This window comes from Gadus macrocephalus, chromosome 14 (assembly GCF_031168955.1).
Source record: "Gadus macrocephalus chromosome 14, ASM3116895v1".
In the NCBI taxonomy this organism is placed as follows: Eukaryota; Metazoa; Chordata; class Actinopteri; order Gadiformes; family Gadidae; genus Gadus; species Gadus macrocephalus.
Genome location: NC_082395.1, coordinates 7,314,859 through 7,333,444, shown reverse-complemented (window position 1 = coordinate 7,333,444; position 18,586 = coordinate 7,314,859). Strand labels below are relative to the sequence as shown.

General features: G+C 43.8%; 1 protein-coding gene across 1 annotated transcript in view; it reads right to left on the bottom strand.

The window, feature by feature from the left end:
- LOC132471834 (CUB and sushi domain-containing protein 1-like) overlaps positions 1 to 18,586 on the bottom strand; it is a 210,665-nt gene that overhangs the window by 44,271 nt on the left and 147,808 nt on the right. Inside the window, 10 exon segments of the mRNA XM_060071151.1 lie at positions 335 to 431; positions 743 to 867; positions 1,119 to 1,322; positions 1,801 to 1,896; positions 4,251 to 4,364; positions 4,533 to 4,649; positions 10,957 to 11,151; positions 13,654 to 13,841; positions 15,807 to 15,945; positions 18,362 to 18,553. Of these exon segments, the coding sequence (XP_059927134.1) occupies positions 335 to 431; positions 743 to 867; positions 1,119 to 1,322; positions 1,801 to 1,896; positions 4,251 to 4,364; positions 4,533 to 4,649; positions 10,957 to 11,151; positions 13,654 to 13,841; positions 15,807 to 15,945; positions 18,362 to 18,553 (1,467 nt within the window).

The following is an 18,586-nucleotide window of genomic DNA, read 5'->3' as shown; positions in this document are numbered from 1 at the left end:
GCACACTCATGTGTATCTTTACTCTACAAGCTGTCACATCCCATTTGTCATGGGCGGGAAATCGGTGTGTTAGTGTGTATGGTGTTCGAATGTGTACGTGTGTGAGTGGGTATTTATGGTTTAGTAACTGTCAGATCTCATCCATCCTGGATGATGGATGAGATGTGTGTGTGTGTGTGTGTGTGTGTGTGTTTGTGTGTCTTTGGTTGTGTGTTTGTGTGTGCATGTGCATATGTGTGTGTGTGTGTGTGTATGTCTGTGTGTATGCATGTGCATATGTGTGTATGTGCATTTGTGAGTGTGTGTGTGTGTGTGCGGGTGTGTGTGGTCCTACCAGAGAATGAACCTAGTTTGGGAGCGGTCATGTCTCCTCCATCGTAGATCTCCAGGGAATCCCAGTTGTGTTCTGTGGCGAAAGTCATCACCTGGATCTACACATACACACACACACACACACACACACACACACACACACACACACACACACACACACAGGTGTTACGGGCTGAGGGATTTTCCACCAGAGCACTCCAGCGACTGGAGCCCAGATACTGGGAGTAATACATACGCTGTCAGATCACTGTCAGTTATAGACACAAAACACCTCTGATAGATCTGTGTGGTGGAGTTTGATGTTAATCTTATGGGGCAACACATCGCCAGCGGGGACTTTGAAGCACAGCACGCGAGTCATAACATTATCTTTGGATATATGTGCAGAGCAGAGCGAGTGGATCCATACCTGGATCCCAGCGCCTTCGCTCACGTGGATCCTCCAGAGACAGTTGAGGCTGTTTGGGTAGGGCTCGGGGTATCCAGGGGACAGGACGGTACCACGGCGTTCTGTCAGATTACCACTGCAGGGAACTAGTGGCAACACAACGCACCAGCACAGGCAATCAGTTACTCCATTCGCCTGAATCATCCGGTTCGGGAGTTGAAGGCGGTGAGTCATATTGCTGTAGACATGCCCGCTATATTCGATTAATTATGCATCAAAGGAATGTAAAAAAATATATAAGAAAGTTGTATTTTTTCTGTGAGGTTTTTTTTCCGATAAAATGGGGTCCTCGTGTCCAGTCCCACCCGTCCTTGCTTCCCCCCTCTGTAGGCCTTACCGACACAGGCGGGTGTTGAGGCGTTCCACTGCGCCAGGGCCCCGGGGACCGCCTGGCAGTGCATGGCCCCGGACCCCTTCAGCAGGTATCCCGGGCTGCACTCGAAGCGGACCACGGAGCCGGCTGAGAACTCGGAGCCGATCCGCCGGCCGTAGCGCGGCTCCGGCACCGAGCTGCACTGGCTGTCGCTGGTGCGCGGCACGGCTGGGGAGCGGACATCAGCAGTTAGCTCAATGTTACAGTATCAACCCCGATGTCACGTTACAGCATCCACCGGACACCACGTTATGGTAGCAGACAACCTTGATGATATAACGTCAACCCAATGTAATGTTATAACATCGACCGGACACCACATATAACATCAGTTATGCTCCATATTATAACATCAATCAAATGTAGTATTATCACATCAACCAAGCACAACATTATAATAGCATACAACCTTTATATTATAACATCCACCAGATGGAATATTATTACATCAACCAAACACAAAATTATAATAGCAGACAACCTCAATATTAGAACGTCAAGCAAGCAAAACATTAAGATATTAGCCGGGATCAATATTATAACATCAACTAAATATTATATTATAAAGTCAACCAAAGACAACATTATAATAGCAGGCGAGCTCAACGTTATAATAACATCAGCGGTGGCCGTTCGAGAGGGTTACCTTGGTAGACAAAATGAAAGCCTTTAGCCGATTGGCCGCTCTTAGCGTTGAAGCGCAGCATGATCTGATTGGAGATCGCCAATGGCAACGTTTCCCCTGGAACACACAATATTGAAACAGTCACCAACAGCTTGTTTTTCCTAAACTAAAAGTATTTTTGTCCCAAATGATTACAGGTAACGATAAAGGGTTATTTACAGCAAACATCTTGCTTTTTGTTGTGTCAGAAATATATAACCTGGCAGATTGCAAATACACAATAACATGTAGACCTCAATATCGCACTTTTAAAATGTTCATAACCCTATATGCCTAATGCAACGAGTAATCAATTAAAGTACTGAGAAAATATTTAGCGTTAGTTAATAAAAAACAAGTCTCCAGCCTGCCAAGGCCAGACCCTTGATAGTCTTCCCTTATGTACCCTGATGTATATATTCATTAATAAGTAAAACAATATATACAATTAAAACCTATACCTTCTAGTCTCTTTCATGCACACATATGGGAACACACACACACACACACACACACACACACACACACACACACACACACACACACACACACACACACACACACACACACACACACACACACATGCACAATGAAGGAACATTGATGGATGGGCAGGGCTGGACATGACATTAGAACAATGATTAGCAGTGTCAGGTTCACGTTGGGTTTTTGGCATGTGTGTGTTAATGTGGGTGTGTGTCAGGGTAATCAGTCATTTAGCTTGAGTAATGGTGCGTAAAGCTTTCATATGTGTGTGCAGCGTGTGAGCTTGAGTGTTCGTGTGTGCGTCGGTGTATGCGTGAGCACGTGTGTGGAATGCTTAGGGATGTTTGAGAGAATAAAAGAGCGTGAGAGAGAGAAAGGCATGTTATTTAGTCACGGATATACACCTCATTTCTTTATGTTTTTCCATTGTTTTAATACGGTTACGCCTTACAATGAGATTCTTACTTTGAGTCCGATTTTTCCAAAGCGACCACCCTCCAGCACCACCACACCAAAGACTCATCACTGGATGCTCCCAAAGTGTTTAGAAGCTATTTAAAGCCCCCGGAGGAGCTGGAGGTGAGACAACTTAAGTAATTCTCTTCAAGTGCTCCAAGTTTAGGGGTCAGAGCAGTAAAACACTTGACTTTTTTCTCTTTTTTTTTTGCCAAGCGCAGTACAAACCACGGGGAACTGACGGTGCAAATAAGTCCGGGGAGCATAATATATGACTTCCCTGATTGTGTTTTATGCATGCACATAAATAATACGAGCACACACATCTGTGCTGCGATAAGAGAAGCCAGTCCAGGAAAGGATACAGGAGGCTGTGATCCGTAACGGCTTAACTGCCAATTATGAATCTCAGGGCGCCATGATAGATGGCGTCCAACAAATGAGCACAATGAGCTGTGGCATACTCTGAATATTATATATATATTATATTATGTACTGTAAATCTCCATAGTCAGAAAAAGGAAGGAAAGCTTCAGTGTGTTTGGTTTCCCCGGCCAAAAGGGAAACACGCCTTTGCTTAAGATATTTTGACATTTTCAAATGGCGTGAGGGGATATGAAATCATGCAGGAGAAGTCTTTGTTTTTTCAGCAAATATTGTGTGGATGAACCTATATTAGTCCTATCCAGGTTAAATGATGTTCAATCCAGACTCCCTGTACAAACTTCAATAGTGTGGTTGAGATTCCTCAGCCCCTTAGCCTGATCAGACTACTGCTACTAATACTACTCCTCCTTATAGTAATGATAATATTAATATAATCGTAATAATAATTATAATAATTATAATTGATAATAATAATGATAATGATAATTCCTACAATAACAAGAGGTATCCACACATACACTGTGAATATCATATAATAAAAATAATAATAATGGAAGATTCTACACAACAATGTTGACTGAGTGTATTGCTTGAAAATTCGATTTTGGGCACAGTTCTGTACAACGTGACCTTGTATCAAAATTTCCCAAGACATCTTTGACATAATCACAATTTATTTCCCAGGTTGAAGTAAACAAAATATCATATTATTTACTGTTTACTTCCATGCTGAATCAAAAAAAATAACAACACTTTCATTTGAACCGGGCTGGGTTGCCATCGTTGCCTTACACTAGGTGAATAAGTATTTTAAGAACTACTATGAATAGTCCTGAAGAGGGCCCTTACAGCATGCCTGCTGGCGATGTTCCACACCAGGGGATTCACAGAGAGGCTTCGTCACCCAGCACACTAGCACACTTCCCCTGCTACTGTTGACATCCATATGGATTCAAATCCCTGTAGCTGTGTCACACTCTATTCACTGGGTGCATGTTTGGCCTGATATTGTGCATGAACTGTTAACCTACATGCTGATCTTTATTGGGAATGTGTTCAATTCTTTCCACAAAAAGTTTGACAGCGTCGCAGCACACACTCACCCGAGTGAGATCCGGCGAGTGAGCTGAGCAATCGAGCGTTCTGATTGGCTCCGTCGAATAGCTCCACAGAGTCGTTCATCGCAGTCTGGAACACAGCGAACTGGCCAAAGACAACTGAAGAGCAAACACACATCGGCGTCCAGTGAGGAAGAGCGAGAATCATTCGGCCATTATCAAACAAAAAAAATACAATAAAAGTCAACTAAGAATGTCAAGCAAACCTTCCTCATTTTAACAACTCAATTCGCCTTTAAAGCATTTTCCATACGCATCTGCACTCACCGAACTGTGTAGACACTGTGATGTAGTAGGAGCAGGTCTGTCCTGTGGTGTAGTTGAGGGGATAGTTGGGTGATAAGACCACCCCTTCGAGGCCGCTGTATTGCCCCCCGCATGGCGCTAGGAGGGAAAGAGAGAAAATAACCTTGAAAAAAATACGGAATAAATGAAAAGTCCTCCTTTCCTTTTTGGCTGCCCTTATGCTCAACTCCAAATTTGTTATTAGTTTTTGTATTCATCTGAATTGTGATGAATACAAATGGGTGACAGAACAAGAAAATAGAACATTTACACAAAACAGAAGTGCACTTAAGCAGGAATGCTGAATTTAATAACATGGATTAAAAATATTGATTGTAGCTTGACTTGAGAAAAGGGAGCCACTTAGTTGCTCAGTATTCAATACAGAACGTCAATCAACAAATTAACAAAAAAGTTAGCTATCACTATTGCTATTGTTCTACGAGCACTTTCTAATACAATTATCAAATTCTGAATTTATGCAGGCCTACTTTCATATCGCCTTTAACATAAAAACCTTGTTGTCACACTTGTTTATGCGTTCTTGTTGCTAGGTGCTAACTGTCTCCCCATCCAAGCGCGGCCTCTTCTGATGGTACTCAATAAAGAGACAATGTACATAAATAACCATGTTCACTCCGCATGCTCCCTTATGATTTGATTTCGGCATAACTCTGTGATCGTTGCTCGGCTTCAAAAACAAAAACAAAACAAACAAAAATACATTATCCCTCAAAGGGAAAAAACTCCATTGTCCTTTACTCCCTTGCTAGACCTGTAATCACGCAACAATTTTCTCCCCCTTTCACATTTTCTGTTTTTCTCGCCTCTTTCCTTAAGCACCACTGTAATCACCCTCTCTGTCTCATCTGCTCTTGATCCTGGGCTCTGCTATTGATTGCTATTCCTTGGAACGGTTCTCGTTAAGCCGCTATGTGTTTGCTCCGTCTTGATCTACCTTCATCCTCCGGGGGTAATGCTTTAGGTTCAGGTGTCATCCCTATCAAAACTGTTCACACACAGGTACTTTGATCACTTTCACACATGAACAGACACACACAAAAACAGACACACACAAAAACACACACACACACACACACACACACACACACTGACACACACACACACACACCCCCCCCCCCCCCACACACACACACACACACACAAACACACACACACACACACAAACACATCGCAATGATCACTCTCCCATATTTCTCTCTCTCGGTGTCTCCCGCTCCCTCTATCGCTGACTTTTTTCTCTGACACGTTTGCTTTGATCTCTCTCTCACACACACACATACACACATGCACACACACACACACACACACACACACACTGAAGCAAACATTTGCATCATGCTGTGACTCTAGCGATCTGGGTGCAACATAGAGACAAACGAGTAAAAAAAAAAAAAAGCAGACACAAAGGGATATAGCCAACTCTGAAGAAAAACAATGGACACACACCCGTCGCCCATGGCAACAGTCATCAGCCAGGAGTGCAGGTGATGCAGTAGCTCTTTGAGGTTGCCTTAAAGTTTGACAGTTGAGACACTTTCCTCAACTTTCATGAGCCCCCAAACCCATCGGTCTACAATCTCTAGATCTTAATAGATACTTCAACACACAATAGCTTTAAGCTCAACAAAGAGAGCGCGATAGCGAGAGAGAGAGTGAGAAAGAGAAAAAGAGAGAGAGTCATAAAGGAGGACTATCTCTAATGGCATCAGTTTATTTCCATCAGTAAATGCATTAAGAGGCACATTTAGAGATTACAGTGCACTAGTCTTGCACAACAGATAAACCCATTCATCAGGGAACATTATGTCTGACCCCCCCAAAAATACATACACATAGACCTTTTTGAAAGATTGAAAAGAGCGCTACACTGTACCATATGACTGCACCAATTTATGCTATATGGCAAATATTGTAGTGGCAGCATGACTTTTTGAGTCCTCCCGGACGGTTCAAAATGCCAAGTTTTCTTCTCTTTTGTTGGGTGTGGATGAATATGTTTACATTGAATTACCATTGACGTCTTAACATGTCATTCCTTTAAACCAGCTCAGTTCCTCATATCATAATTCAACGAGGGGAAAGCTATGATTGAAAGTCGCCTTGGAAACTCCTATTCGGAGTGTGTTATTTATCTCTATGTTTGTTTGATTGATAGTAGACTTTGAGTCTTTTGATTAAAGAACCCATGGACCGGTGTGTGTGTGTGTGCTTGTGTGTTCGTGTGTGTTTGTGGTTGTTTCTGAACTTGTGTGTGATTGCATGTGTGTGTGTGTGCGTGCGTTAAATGGTGCGGTTGGTGTGTGTGTGTGTGTGTGTGTGTGTGTGTGTGTGTGTGTGTGTGTGTGTGTGTGTGTGTGTGTGTGTGTGTGTGTGTGTGTGTGTGTGTGTGTGTGTGTGTTGTTCAAGGCGGCCCTCTGTCACAGCATAGCCTGTTCCTATCGCTTTTATTTGTGCACACACACACAAGCACGCTGACGCACGTGGGCACGCACACACTCATAAATGCATGTTCACACACACGCACACGCAAACAACCCTATCAGCAGTCACAGAGAATTCCTCCTTTCTCACACCACTCTTAGTTACCATGGAAACCAATAAAAGAGCAGTTTGAGATGTAGGGGGGAGGGAGATAGAAAGAGAGAGAGAGATAGAGAGAGAGAGAGAAAGAGAGAGAGGAAGAGCAATAAACGGGTAAGAGAGAAAGTTAAATTGTGAGGGAAAGATAAATAGCGACAGAGAGCGAGACAGAGCAACAAGCGTGGGAGGGAAAAAAAAGAGAGAGAGTGATGCGTGAAGTAGTTAAAGAGAAAAGGTGAGGGGGGGTGGGGGGGGGGGGGTGGCAGGAGGAGATAGAGGAGACGGAAGGAAGGAGTGAGTCGTGATGTATTATTTAAAGAGGTCTCACCCTTTCTAATGAGTTTGGTCTGAAGGCCCCCAGAGCAGCCCAAAGGTAAAGAGTGACAGAGACAGAGAGGGAGGAACCTGGCTAACTATGTGGGACGAACATCCAACGCCTGCTGAATCCATACCTCACTTATCTTTACCTTCTGTCCGTCCAGCCATGACAACATTATCTGCCTGACACGCACACGCACGTAGAAGCCCACACACGCACACGCTCAAGCCTTCACACAAACACGCACACGCAAACATATTACATGCACACTCACACATTCTTAAATATATATTCGAGTATATAAATATATTTGCGGCTGCCTGTCTTTCTGTCTGTCTGTCTGTCTTTGTGTCTGTTTTTTCTTTGCGTGTGTGTGCGAGTGTGTGTGTTTGGGCGCATGTGCGTGTACGTGCACACGTGTGTGTGTGTGTGTGTGTGTGTGTGTGTGTGTGTGTGTGTGTGTGTGTGTGTGTGTGTGTGTGTGTGTGTGTGTGTGTGTGTGTGTGTGTGTGTGTGATATGCATCATCATGGATCCTAGATTGAAACAGATCATAATGCATTCTTAATGCATTGTAAGTGGGAATTCGTTTTAAAGAAATAAACAGGCAGGCGGCCTCCCCCCTCCATGATTAATATGACTTTATAATAGGTACAGTACTTTGCGCTGACAACATCGATATACAGCTGAGGGTCGCGTTAATACCAAATCTGTTTGGCTGCAGAGGCACATTGTTTATGGCACAGATTTCACTGTCCGTGAAGTTGACAAACTGAATAACTCTGGGAGCAACTTAGTGGCCAGGCTGACTCAACAGCCGAGTCCTCGGTGGATTTAACTGATCAACTTTCTGTCCGGCCAGCTGCCGGCCACACTTACTTTATGACAGGTAGGGTAGATCATTTCATGAATGGCGCAGTGGCACCTGCGATGCGTAGCCTGAATCAGGAAGCTAAGAAGCGCTCGGCAAGAAGCCGATTGTGGATGGCGTGCCACCAGTGCCACCCAGGTAGGCTCCGTGTTCCCCACTCAGCTGAGGGAAACTGGAAATGACAGGGATGCCCCGATCTCCCAACATGCACCCGCTTACGATGATCCGTCCGTGGAGTTAAAACCACACACACAACGTGACTTTAAAGAAGATGGACGGGGCCGAGTGTAAAATACAATTTCCTTGATGAGCTAACATATTTCTGCTTGATATTCACTGCCGTTCCCAAATAGCTACTCTGGGTGCAATTATCCCATCCCGACCCCCACCCCTGCGTCTCTCAGACTTTATTAAACAGAGCCTTCACAAGGGCCTTTGTGAGGTTGTTAGGAGTGTGTGTGGGTGTGTGTGTGTGTGTGTGTGTGTGTGTGTGTGTGTGTGTGTGTGTGTGTGTGTGTGTGTCTTTGTTTGCGCGTGAATATATATGCGTGTGAGTGTCTGTGTTTGTGTGTGATTGTGCTTGTGCTTGTGTATATATGAGTGTGTGTATAAATATATGTGTGTGTGTCTGTGTTTGTGTTAGTGTGTGTGTGTGTGTGTGTGTGTGCATTTTAAAATTCCTTCCTTGTCCCGACAGCTTGCTCCGTCCTGATTTGCATATTTTACCCACGTGACACTGGGACAGGTTTCTCGGTCGCATCACGATGCACGCACTCTCACACACACATACACACACACAAACACACAGATGCATGGTTACCCATACTTAATGGACCTATAGTCACATAGTTAGCTAATCGCTGATGGGCATGTTGACAGCTGTCACTTGTCAAGACTTGACCATCAGAGAGACAGTCCAGCACTCTAGACACCGACACCATGTTCTCTCCTTCTCACACGCACGCTCACACGCACACACATTCACGCACACACACGCAAACACACACATTCATACGCACTCTCAGTATTGTGGAATCGATTTTGGAATACAGTACACACACATGCACACGCGCACACACACACACACACACACACACACACACACACACACACACACACACACACACACACACACACACACACACACACACACACACACACACACACACACACACACACACTAGGGCGTGGAGCTGACTCCAGCAGTGCCATCCAGCATGCCGGATGGCCAACGAGTTTCAAGAGCTTTTTAATACTATTCATATTTTTTTTTTTTTTGCATGATGAAGACATTCATAAATATCCAGTCGTAATTAGCTGTTATCATTCTCTCAGTGTGCCGATGCCGCGGAGAAAATGTGTGTTTTAATTGACTGAATAGTGTATGATTTGCATTGTATTTATGAAAGAAAAACCATGACACTAGTGGTAGGTGTTGCTATCGTAATGAACACATTTGAATAACGTTTCAAAATCCATCGCTGTACTTTCCTCAACACCTTGTGGTGATAATTAGGTTTGGCTTTTCAAAATTCAGTCAAATCATTTGAGGAAGGAAAGTTTTTAAGGGACAGAGTTTTATCCTTGACAAATGAAACCGTATTTTTCTCTTTATAATAAATATATAATTTTCTTATAAATCAATCAGTCTCTAAAAACTTTTTATTCCTACACAAGAAGTGAGAAAAAAATATATAGAAACACAACATAAGTGGGGGGAAGATCTACACAACAAATTTAAATGACTCCTTGGCTTCGTCATCATGGAGCTAATAATTGAATATTAACCATCTTTTTAATCTACATTACCCCTCCACCTCCAAACACCATCCAAACACAGTTTGAACAATAATAGTCGGGCTCTAGCGAATCTTTTCGGAATCCATCACTGTCACCAAACCGGGGTCCCCCCGTGAGCCTTCATATTGATCAACCCGCCCCGGGTTGGCCAGGATTTATTGTTGTTTTGGAATGCTGTTGATTACATCGCCTCTAGCACAGCTTTCTCTTCCCCATCTAATTTTAGCAGAATGTGAGGAAAGTTGACGCACCCACATATTCATGGAGAACCAGAGCCTCCCTTATTAAAATGTTGTTGTGAATAGACGAGAACATAAAAAGATTTTGGTCAAGGATGAGGCATTATGCCAAAAGCCCTGAGTTGCTTGTACAGTATTAGTGTCGGGCAGTCGAAAAGAAACATGGACTGTAAGGACCATAGAGTTCAGAAACAAACAATCGACTTAAAATTAATGTGATGCTCGGACCATTCAAGCATACATATTTTGCCACTTCCCACACTATTCATTCTCACACTCAAATACTGCATATTTTGTCTGTGTTTATTGGATAATAACAAAAAACATCAGTTTACATCATTAATCTTCTTGCCAAAGCTATGCATAAAAACATATATTGACTATAGATATATATATATATTTATATGGTGCATTATCGTTTTCTTTTATGTATGCAGTCAGAGTCTGCATGAGGAGGCATTCAAGCATTACCAACATATGCATGAAATCTATGCAGGCGTTTCGTATCAAGCAGATGCTCCAATGATGTGCGTATGCGTTCACCATTTTAGGCATACCTGCGCACGTATCCTACCTTTGCACGTCGGAAGGGCTTTATCCCACACTGGTTTCCCATCATGCCCCAGGACACAGGTGATGGTGGCCCCGCCCATGGTGGTGTAACCATGGTGACAGTTATAGGTGACCTGGGAGCCAAGCTTATAGTCATAGCCTGTTCGGCTGCCGTTCATGATGTTACCGGGGTCAAAACACGCCTCTCTCGGTTTCTCTGTTGGGAGTGGGAAAGGTTTTCATGTTGGAATGAACAAAGGAGAAATTCAATCATTCAAAAGTAAAATAAAAAGAATAGTTGAAGCCAGCTAGCAGTCGAAAAAGGGTAAAGTTGGACACAATGTAGTAATTACCGAAAGAAAAAAAAAAGAACCCACTGGCACCTAGTGACCGTATAACAGAGAATGGTTCAGTGCAGTTCAGATCTGAGTGATATTAATACAGTTGGGTGAATAGAATGAATGCGCTCTGAGAAGAACAGAAGTGCCTTCCCATCCCTCTACCAAGGCCATTTCCTGGCAAGATAAGGTCCTGCTGTAAAATAAACTAAAAAGCAAAGCCATGCTTCACTATACATTGCATACATACTCAAAATAAAAACTAGAATAAAGGATGAATCGTGTTTGATTGCAAGCCAAGACAATCCATCAAAGAATCCTGAAATAAGGCACCTTATACCGGAACAAAAGACACACATGGGGGTCATGGGAAAATGTTTACCACCGGCAAGCAATAGAGGTAGCAATCTTTGGTAATATACATCTACATACTCGGGGTAGGCTGGGACTCTCTCTGTAAATAGTGCCACTGCTTCAGTGGTTGCTAACCTTCAGAGCAGGGAAGATTAATCTAAATCCAAAGACTGTTTGGATGTATGAAGTGAATGGATGCATAGTTTGAAAAATACAGTGATTTCAAGTTTGCATTCCTCAAGGGTTAGATGCAATTCTTGTTTGTGCCGTTTTATTCTCGAGTATCCTGTCTTTTGAATAGTCACTGGTCCTTGCCCATTGAAAACTTCTTACACATGTTTTGATTGACTTTGAGCGTCATACAGAGAACTAAAGTCTGCTATGAATTACAAAAAAAACAACATGACATGGATATCATCAGTGTGAAACATGACATTCTGAAGGTTTTTCTCAAGGTTCAGGGAATTACTAAATGACCGGCCTTTAACTTTAAATAGTTATTTTCTTGTTGCGTCAATCTTAAAAGGGAACATGAAAGGAACGGGGTGAGCAGAAATGGGATTTGCATTCGTTTAGCTTGTTTGCTTCTTCCGTCATCCGACCAAAATTGGTTTGATGAGAGAGTTGGAGAGCGGGACATAAAAGATGACTGATAGAAATGCAATAAAACCTGAACATGCTTTTGGTCTCATTTGAATCTGATTGGAAATGAAAGCTACAGCTAGAGAGGTGCACAGTAGTGGAAAGAGAGAGAGGAAGGGAGAGGGAGACAGATTGTAAGGAGGAAGATAATCACTTTTTAATTAAAACGAGGCGGGGTGAGGGGAAAGAAAAACACCTGAATAAGCACAAGCTTGGATGACTAGATGGTACAGATAGGGTACCTGTGATTTTCCCTACAAACTTGAATTGGATATTTGTGTACCTGCCAGTTTTCACCTCATTGGAATGCTAAGCAATATTGACCATGAAACCACATACGCATACCCCATTCCCCAACTATTTAGAAACATTCTGGAGCGCTAACCCAGCCTGTTTACCAGATAGCATGTCACACAAACTTGTATGACAGCTCATTAAAACGTTAAAACGTGTACATACATCATGGAGTTGCATGATGGTATGGTTTGACAAGTTGATAGGGAACAGCTGTAACTACAGCTGACTGCGGAGGTATGATGGCGTGGTTAGTGAATGTTCTAGATGCTTAACGTCTTAATAAATCAGAAACGATGTCCGGAAAAACTCATGGTTTATTTAAAGAAATAAATGCCAGCCCCCTTAATTGGTGAATTGTCTGGTATCTGTTTCAACAGTTGCATGCTAAATTGTTGCCTGGGTGGACATAATTGTCTTTGAAGATTGGGTTCTGAAAGCCCTATATTATGTCTAAATGGCTGCTTTGAGTGGGTGATTATATCTCATCTTAATAACTTAATAACAACACTTTTAAAAGTGGTTGGTATTTTAACATTTTTGGGTCTTCTGTGGATGTTAGTTTGTTGTTTTGTTACTTTCACACATGTATGGCTATAACCATTGAGAGGATCATGTTGCAAGGCTTGACATAATGACAAGCACGCTAATGTCATCGTTAAATCCAAATAAAAGTGACCTTAAATACAGTGATATGCATCGCTGTCTGAGGAAGTGCGTTATTCCATTGTTGATAATGCAGATTATGCAGTACTCCAGAGGTGGTCAGTGGACTAGGAACTGAAGGGTTGCTGGTTTTATACCATGACTCCTCTTGTCATTGCTCAAGTGTCCTTGAGCAAGACACCCCTATCACACAGTGGTACATGCGCCTGGAACAGTTGCCCTTGAATGTATCCATTCCAGTCAATTTTATTTTAGGTCTGGTTCAAATCATAATCGTCCAACATCGTTGGTACAAGCATTTAATATAAAATACGATGAGGTCTGCACATTCAGACAAATGTGTGCACATCGAAGCATTTTACTGAAAAATAAAATCCAAAGGATACCAAAGGTCCCGCTTAGCCAAAAGTCAGTGGTTTAATTACCTCTGTATTCGATGGCGAAGCCGGACATGCCCAGTGAGGCATCAGACCTGAACGCCAGAAAAAGAATGTTACTGCTGCTCTCTATTCGGTCAGGGGCCTGGTTGCCTTGGAGACTCGCTAGTAATGGACCATTAGAGTCTTCCCCTTCGTAGATATGCAGGAAGTCATAACTTGGCTCCATGTTGAAACTTGAGTGAGGAAGGGAGAGGAGGCGGAGGGACGGAGGGAGGAAGGAAGGAAGGAAAAAAGGAGGGAGGGAAAGAGAAAAAGAAAGAAAGAAAGAATTATGTAAGATTTTCCTGTACAAGCACACAAGGATGAACAAAGACGTATCATTGTAAAGTTGATGCTAGTATGTTAGCACTGAATGCTAGTCCTTATATACTGAAATCCATCGGCACATACACACATGCATAGAGGATGTTTGCACAGTGCAAGTGTGTACATAAGCTTTCGATCCCAGGACTGCTTTCGATTTACTTTTCAGGGTTTAACCTTTAGTTATAGGGCACCAATGTTTGTGCATGTGCGTTACAATGCCATAGGTGTGTTGCATTAAACACTGTAGGCTATAGAGAGAGAGAGAGAGAGAGAGAGAGAGAGAGAGAGAGAGAGAGAGAGAGAGAGAGAAAGCAGGATACTGTTGGAATATAAATATTTCGGTTTTGCATGGTTGAGATGCCCTTATCCTTGAAAGGTAAATCAATTATAACATTAAAATAAGCCTGACCAAGTGATTATCTGTTACTCTTTCAAAAACACAGTTCATTTAAAGTATAGATTTCCTATACTTTAAATTATACCTCAATGCACGATTTTTTCTTTGTGTATAAATATTAATTGATGAATGGATATATATATTAATAAGGAAACCTGTTTTGTCCAGTGCGCCTATGACCTATTCTTCATCATGATGATAAAATGTGGCATTAACCTTCAACGTATGTCCGTAATAACATTGATAAGAAAAAAACGTATCATTACGGTCGAAGCAAGACGCCAAATGTTAGCATGACAGCTACTGCCACACTCCAATCCAGCACCTAATAACCTCTAATTGTCTATTATTCAAATGCCAAGTCCAAGCATAATTTACCAAAGGTTGTCCAAGTTCACTGTGTTTCTGAACCTCATATATTTTAATGTCAATTTCCAGTGAGAAAAATGGTGTGATATTTCTTGCTTGTCTAAATTAGATTTCCTTAACCATTTATGCTATACGGCATATTCAAATTTGTAGAAAGTTCAATAGGAATGGGCCTTTGGATATACCGCAGCGCCTGCTCATTTCCACCAACAAGACTGCAAAGGGTTAAAGTTACTTGAACTACAAGAGATCATAGGCCCATTACGCCATGTGTATGCCGCGGGTATGGTGATTCTGAGAGGCGATGCCAAAAAAACCTGCAGAAAACGATAGAGAAAAGGGGGTTCCTTGTGTAAAGTTGTGAGGCAAAAATCTTGCTTGAAACATGTGTTGTAACTCAGAGTCGCAGTGTGAATGAGAACCAATATGTTGTCTTGAATTGTCTTTGCCAAGATTCAAACTAGATTAAGTTTTAGGTTTGTCTCTCATGGACCCTCCTTTCTTCCAATATACAAGATAGAACGACAATTTCTCCCCCTCTCTCCCTTAATAATAATCCCTTGAAATGTCTGAAAATAGATTTCATCAACAAATCGGGACACTTTGGTTGCTAAACGAGTTTAAAAGGGGATTGCCCCCCCCCCCCCCCCCCCCATACTAATTGGCCATCACCTGCCTTTTTGACGACCTAGCGCTCATTATGTGTTGCCTACCCATGGAATTCCATTTATTTTCTCATGTTGATAATTATGTTCTAACGAAAGTTCACCTTTCATCGGTGATTAACAAAAAAAGGGAACACGACAAAAAAAAGCTTATAAATAAACGATCCAAAGACACTGCTTCAACTTGTTTAGCATTTTTTAATGGTGGGTTTTTCCCGAAAGGAGCTAATAATATCATTGAATCATATCATATTGTAGTTCGTTTGATATTGAACAGCATATTAAAATGGCCGAAAAAACTGGGGCGCATATCATTGTCGACTTTATGAGGTACAACTTGACATTTTGGTTTGCATATAAGCTTATTGACTACTAATTTCGACGTTGAGTATGCAAGCTACCTTTTGAAGATGAGGGCGATGACAAAGTCGGGGTTGACTCGGACTCGCCAGTCACACTCCTTCCCCGCAGGGTAGGGCTGGGGGTAGTTAGGAGACAGAATCACCCCCGATGGTCCACTGGCATTACCACCACACATCGCTGGGGAGAGAGACAGAGAGCCAGTGAGACAGACAGAACACATCGAATGAGAGAGAGAAAGACAAACAACAGAAAGAGAGGGAGAGAGAGAGAGACAGAGTAGAGAGAGACAGAGTAGAGAGAGAGACAGAGAGAGGGACATGAAGAGTGAAAAACAGAACATAAAGAGAGAGAAAGAGAGTGAGATAGAAAACAGAGATAGACAGAGAATAAGAGGGACAGAGAGAATAAAAAGAGAGAGAGACAGAGTGAGATAAACGGATACAAAAATAGAGGTGTTTGCTGGAGAAAAAGAAGAACAGAGAGAGAGCAACACAGAGAAGCAGAAGAAAAATTTAAGTTTATGTAGTAGAAACAAGAGAGAGAGCGAGAGAGCGAGAGAGAGAGAGAGAGAGAGAGAGAGAGAGAGAGAGAGAGAGAGAGAGAGAGAGAGAGAGCAACACAGCAAGGAAGAAAGAGCAAACGGCCGCACATGATGTTCCAGAGCACTGAGGTAGAGGGAGTAAGAGGGTGTCAGTGAGTAGTCGAGAATAGAGATGCATCTCTAGTCGAGAATAGAGATGCATTTGAGATGCATCTCTTAATGCATCTCAAATGCAGTAAGAGATTCTTTACACACAGACACGTACACAGACATGTACAATGAAAAACTCACATTTTCGACTCTTAAGCCATTTCGTGCAGGGCGGAAGCTAAAGGCCTCATGCTAATGTTTTCCCGCTCATCAGCAGGCCTTTGTGTCCTGAGTGGTTTTACTCCTATGAGTAAGCGGTTGTCACGAGGCCAGAGGATGTTGTCCGGAGGCCTAGTGATTCGTACGTGCCGTGCGTGTGTGTATTTGTGTGAGTGCTTGTGCTTGTGTGCTTGAGTGCATGCAAGTGTGAGTGTGTGCGTGCGTGCGTGTGTGTGGACAGCAACTGAGGGAAAGTGTCAATTGTCTAAGGTAAAAGAGGGTAGAGAAAAGGGGAGGAGATTTACACCTTTAGCTTCCGTCTATTGAAACGTGAGGTCACTGGCAAACAAGATGGATGAGCTCCTGCTCCTGGTCAAGAGTTACAGAGGGATGAGGGGCTTGGGAGGGGGGCCAATCTGGAGAGCAGTGTAATGTGTTTCACAGTGGGCCATGGCGGCTACCACCCTGGAGGGCTCCAGGAGAGAATGCGGAAGGGAAAGTGTTTTTTTTTTCCCCCTCTCCTTTTCAACTGCAGCAGAATGTTATAAAGGGGGAGTACAAAAAGTCAGATGGGTACAGTTGGCCCGAGTGCATTCCAAATATTGAAATGCAGGGGCTCCGGCCTTGAGATCTGCATGCTGAGGCTGTTTTCCCGAAGCCACCGGCTCTATTTCTTTTTTAAGTTTTTAAAGCGAAGTAAGGCTGTGAGAGAGTGACCCGAGACACTCTCCCTACGGGTCCTTTACTGAGATAAGGGTTGCTTGTGTGTGTGTGTGCCGTTTCAAGCGTGATGTATAACCGGTCCAGTCTGCACCGGTTATGGGGTCTTACCCCCATAGCTACGGGGTCTGAAGGGGGACGGAGTTGGGGAAATGGTGTGGGGAATCTTTGTCTCCGCACCACTGTCCCACTTGACCGATTACTGCAACCTTAAATGCATCACGCAGTCCGAGGTGCGACGAAGGTGGCATCTCATTTGCGGGTGATGTGGCGTTGAACAAAGTTCCCTTCCTCTTCATCATTTTGTGACTCAGGGCGTCCTTGGGAAGCCGTGTGAAGCCGATGTGTCTTTCTGTCTGGGACCTAAGGCGATGGTCCCCCCCCCCCCCCAGAAGATGTCCTTTAGCCTCCAGATGCTAGGGGGTTGGGGGGGTTAGGGATGGTCTCAGGAGGGGGCGCTCAGGTAGCACGGGATCTCATGAATAAATGATAGCCCCTGAAAGTGGATTTGTGAGACTTTTTACATCCGGGTGGTTCGATAGCCGCAGTGAGAAAGCAGGAGCTGGATTGGACCTCGGTGACGAGGAGGAAAAGCCGACAGAGTCGACTTAATATAAAATCCTACCGCCACGTCCTCCTGATGACGGCCGGGGAGTCTCACCGGAGGGCATGCGACCGGCGGTGGAACGCGTGCGGCGACGGAGACGACTCTTCGCCGCTTGAAGCGTGTCCAGGCTTTTGCCCACGAAATCCCACGACGATATTCTACCAAACACAACCAACGGGCCGAGAGCCAGGCAGCCGAGCTTCACTGACAGACCCCCTGTCTAGCCTGGGGGGAGGGAGGAAGGGAGAAGCCTGGAGTCCCCAGGGAGGAGGTGGAGGAAGTGACCCAGGGAAAAGCAAACAATCTGCGCATGTAATTCGAAAGAAGGCACAGACGGATGGACGGCTGGTGGATGGACAGATGGATGGACAGATGGATGAACGGTAGATGGATGGAAGGCGAGACAGATAGCCCACCTATGCATGTGGGCGGGTCGGGCTGCCAGTAGAAGCGGCTGTCCAGGCGCACACATGTGATGGTGCCCTCCCCTTGGAGCTGGTAGCCAGGGTCACACTGGAAGGTCGCGCTGTCGCCCGGCTCCTTACTGTCCCCGTACCGGGAGCCGTTCACCGGGATGCCCGGGTCGTTGCAGGTCGTCGCTGTGGTGGCTGAAGGGGTGGGAGAAAAAAAACACAAAATGG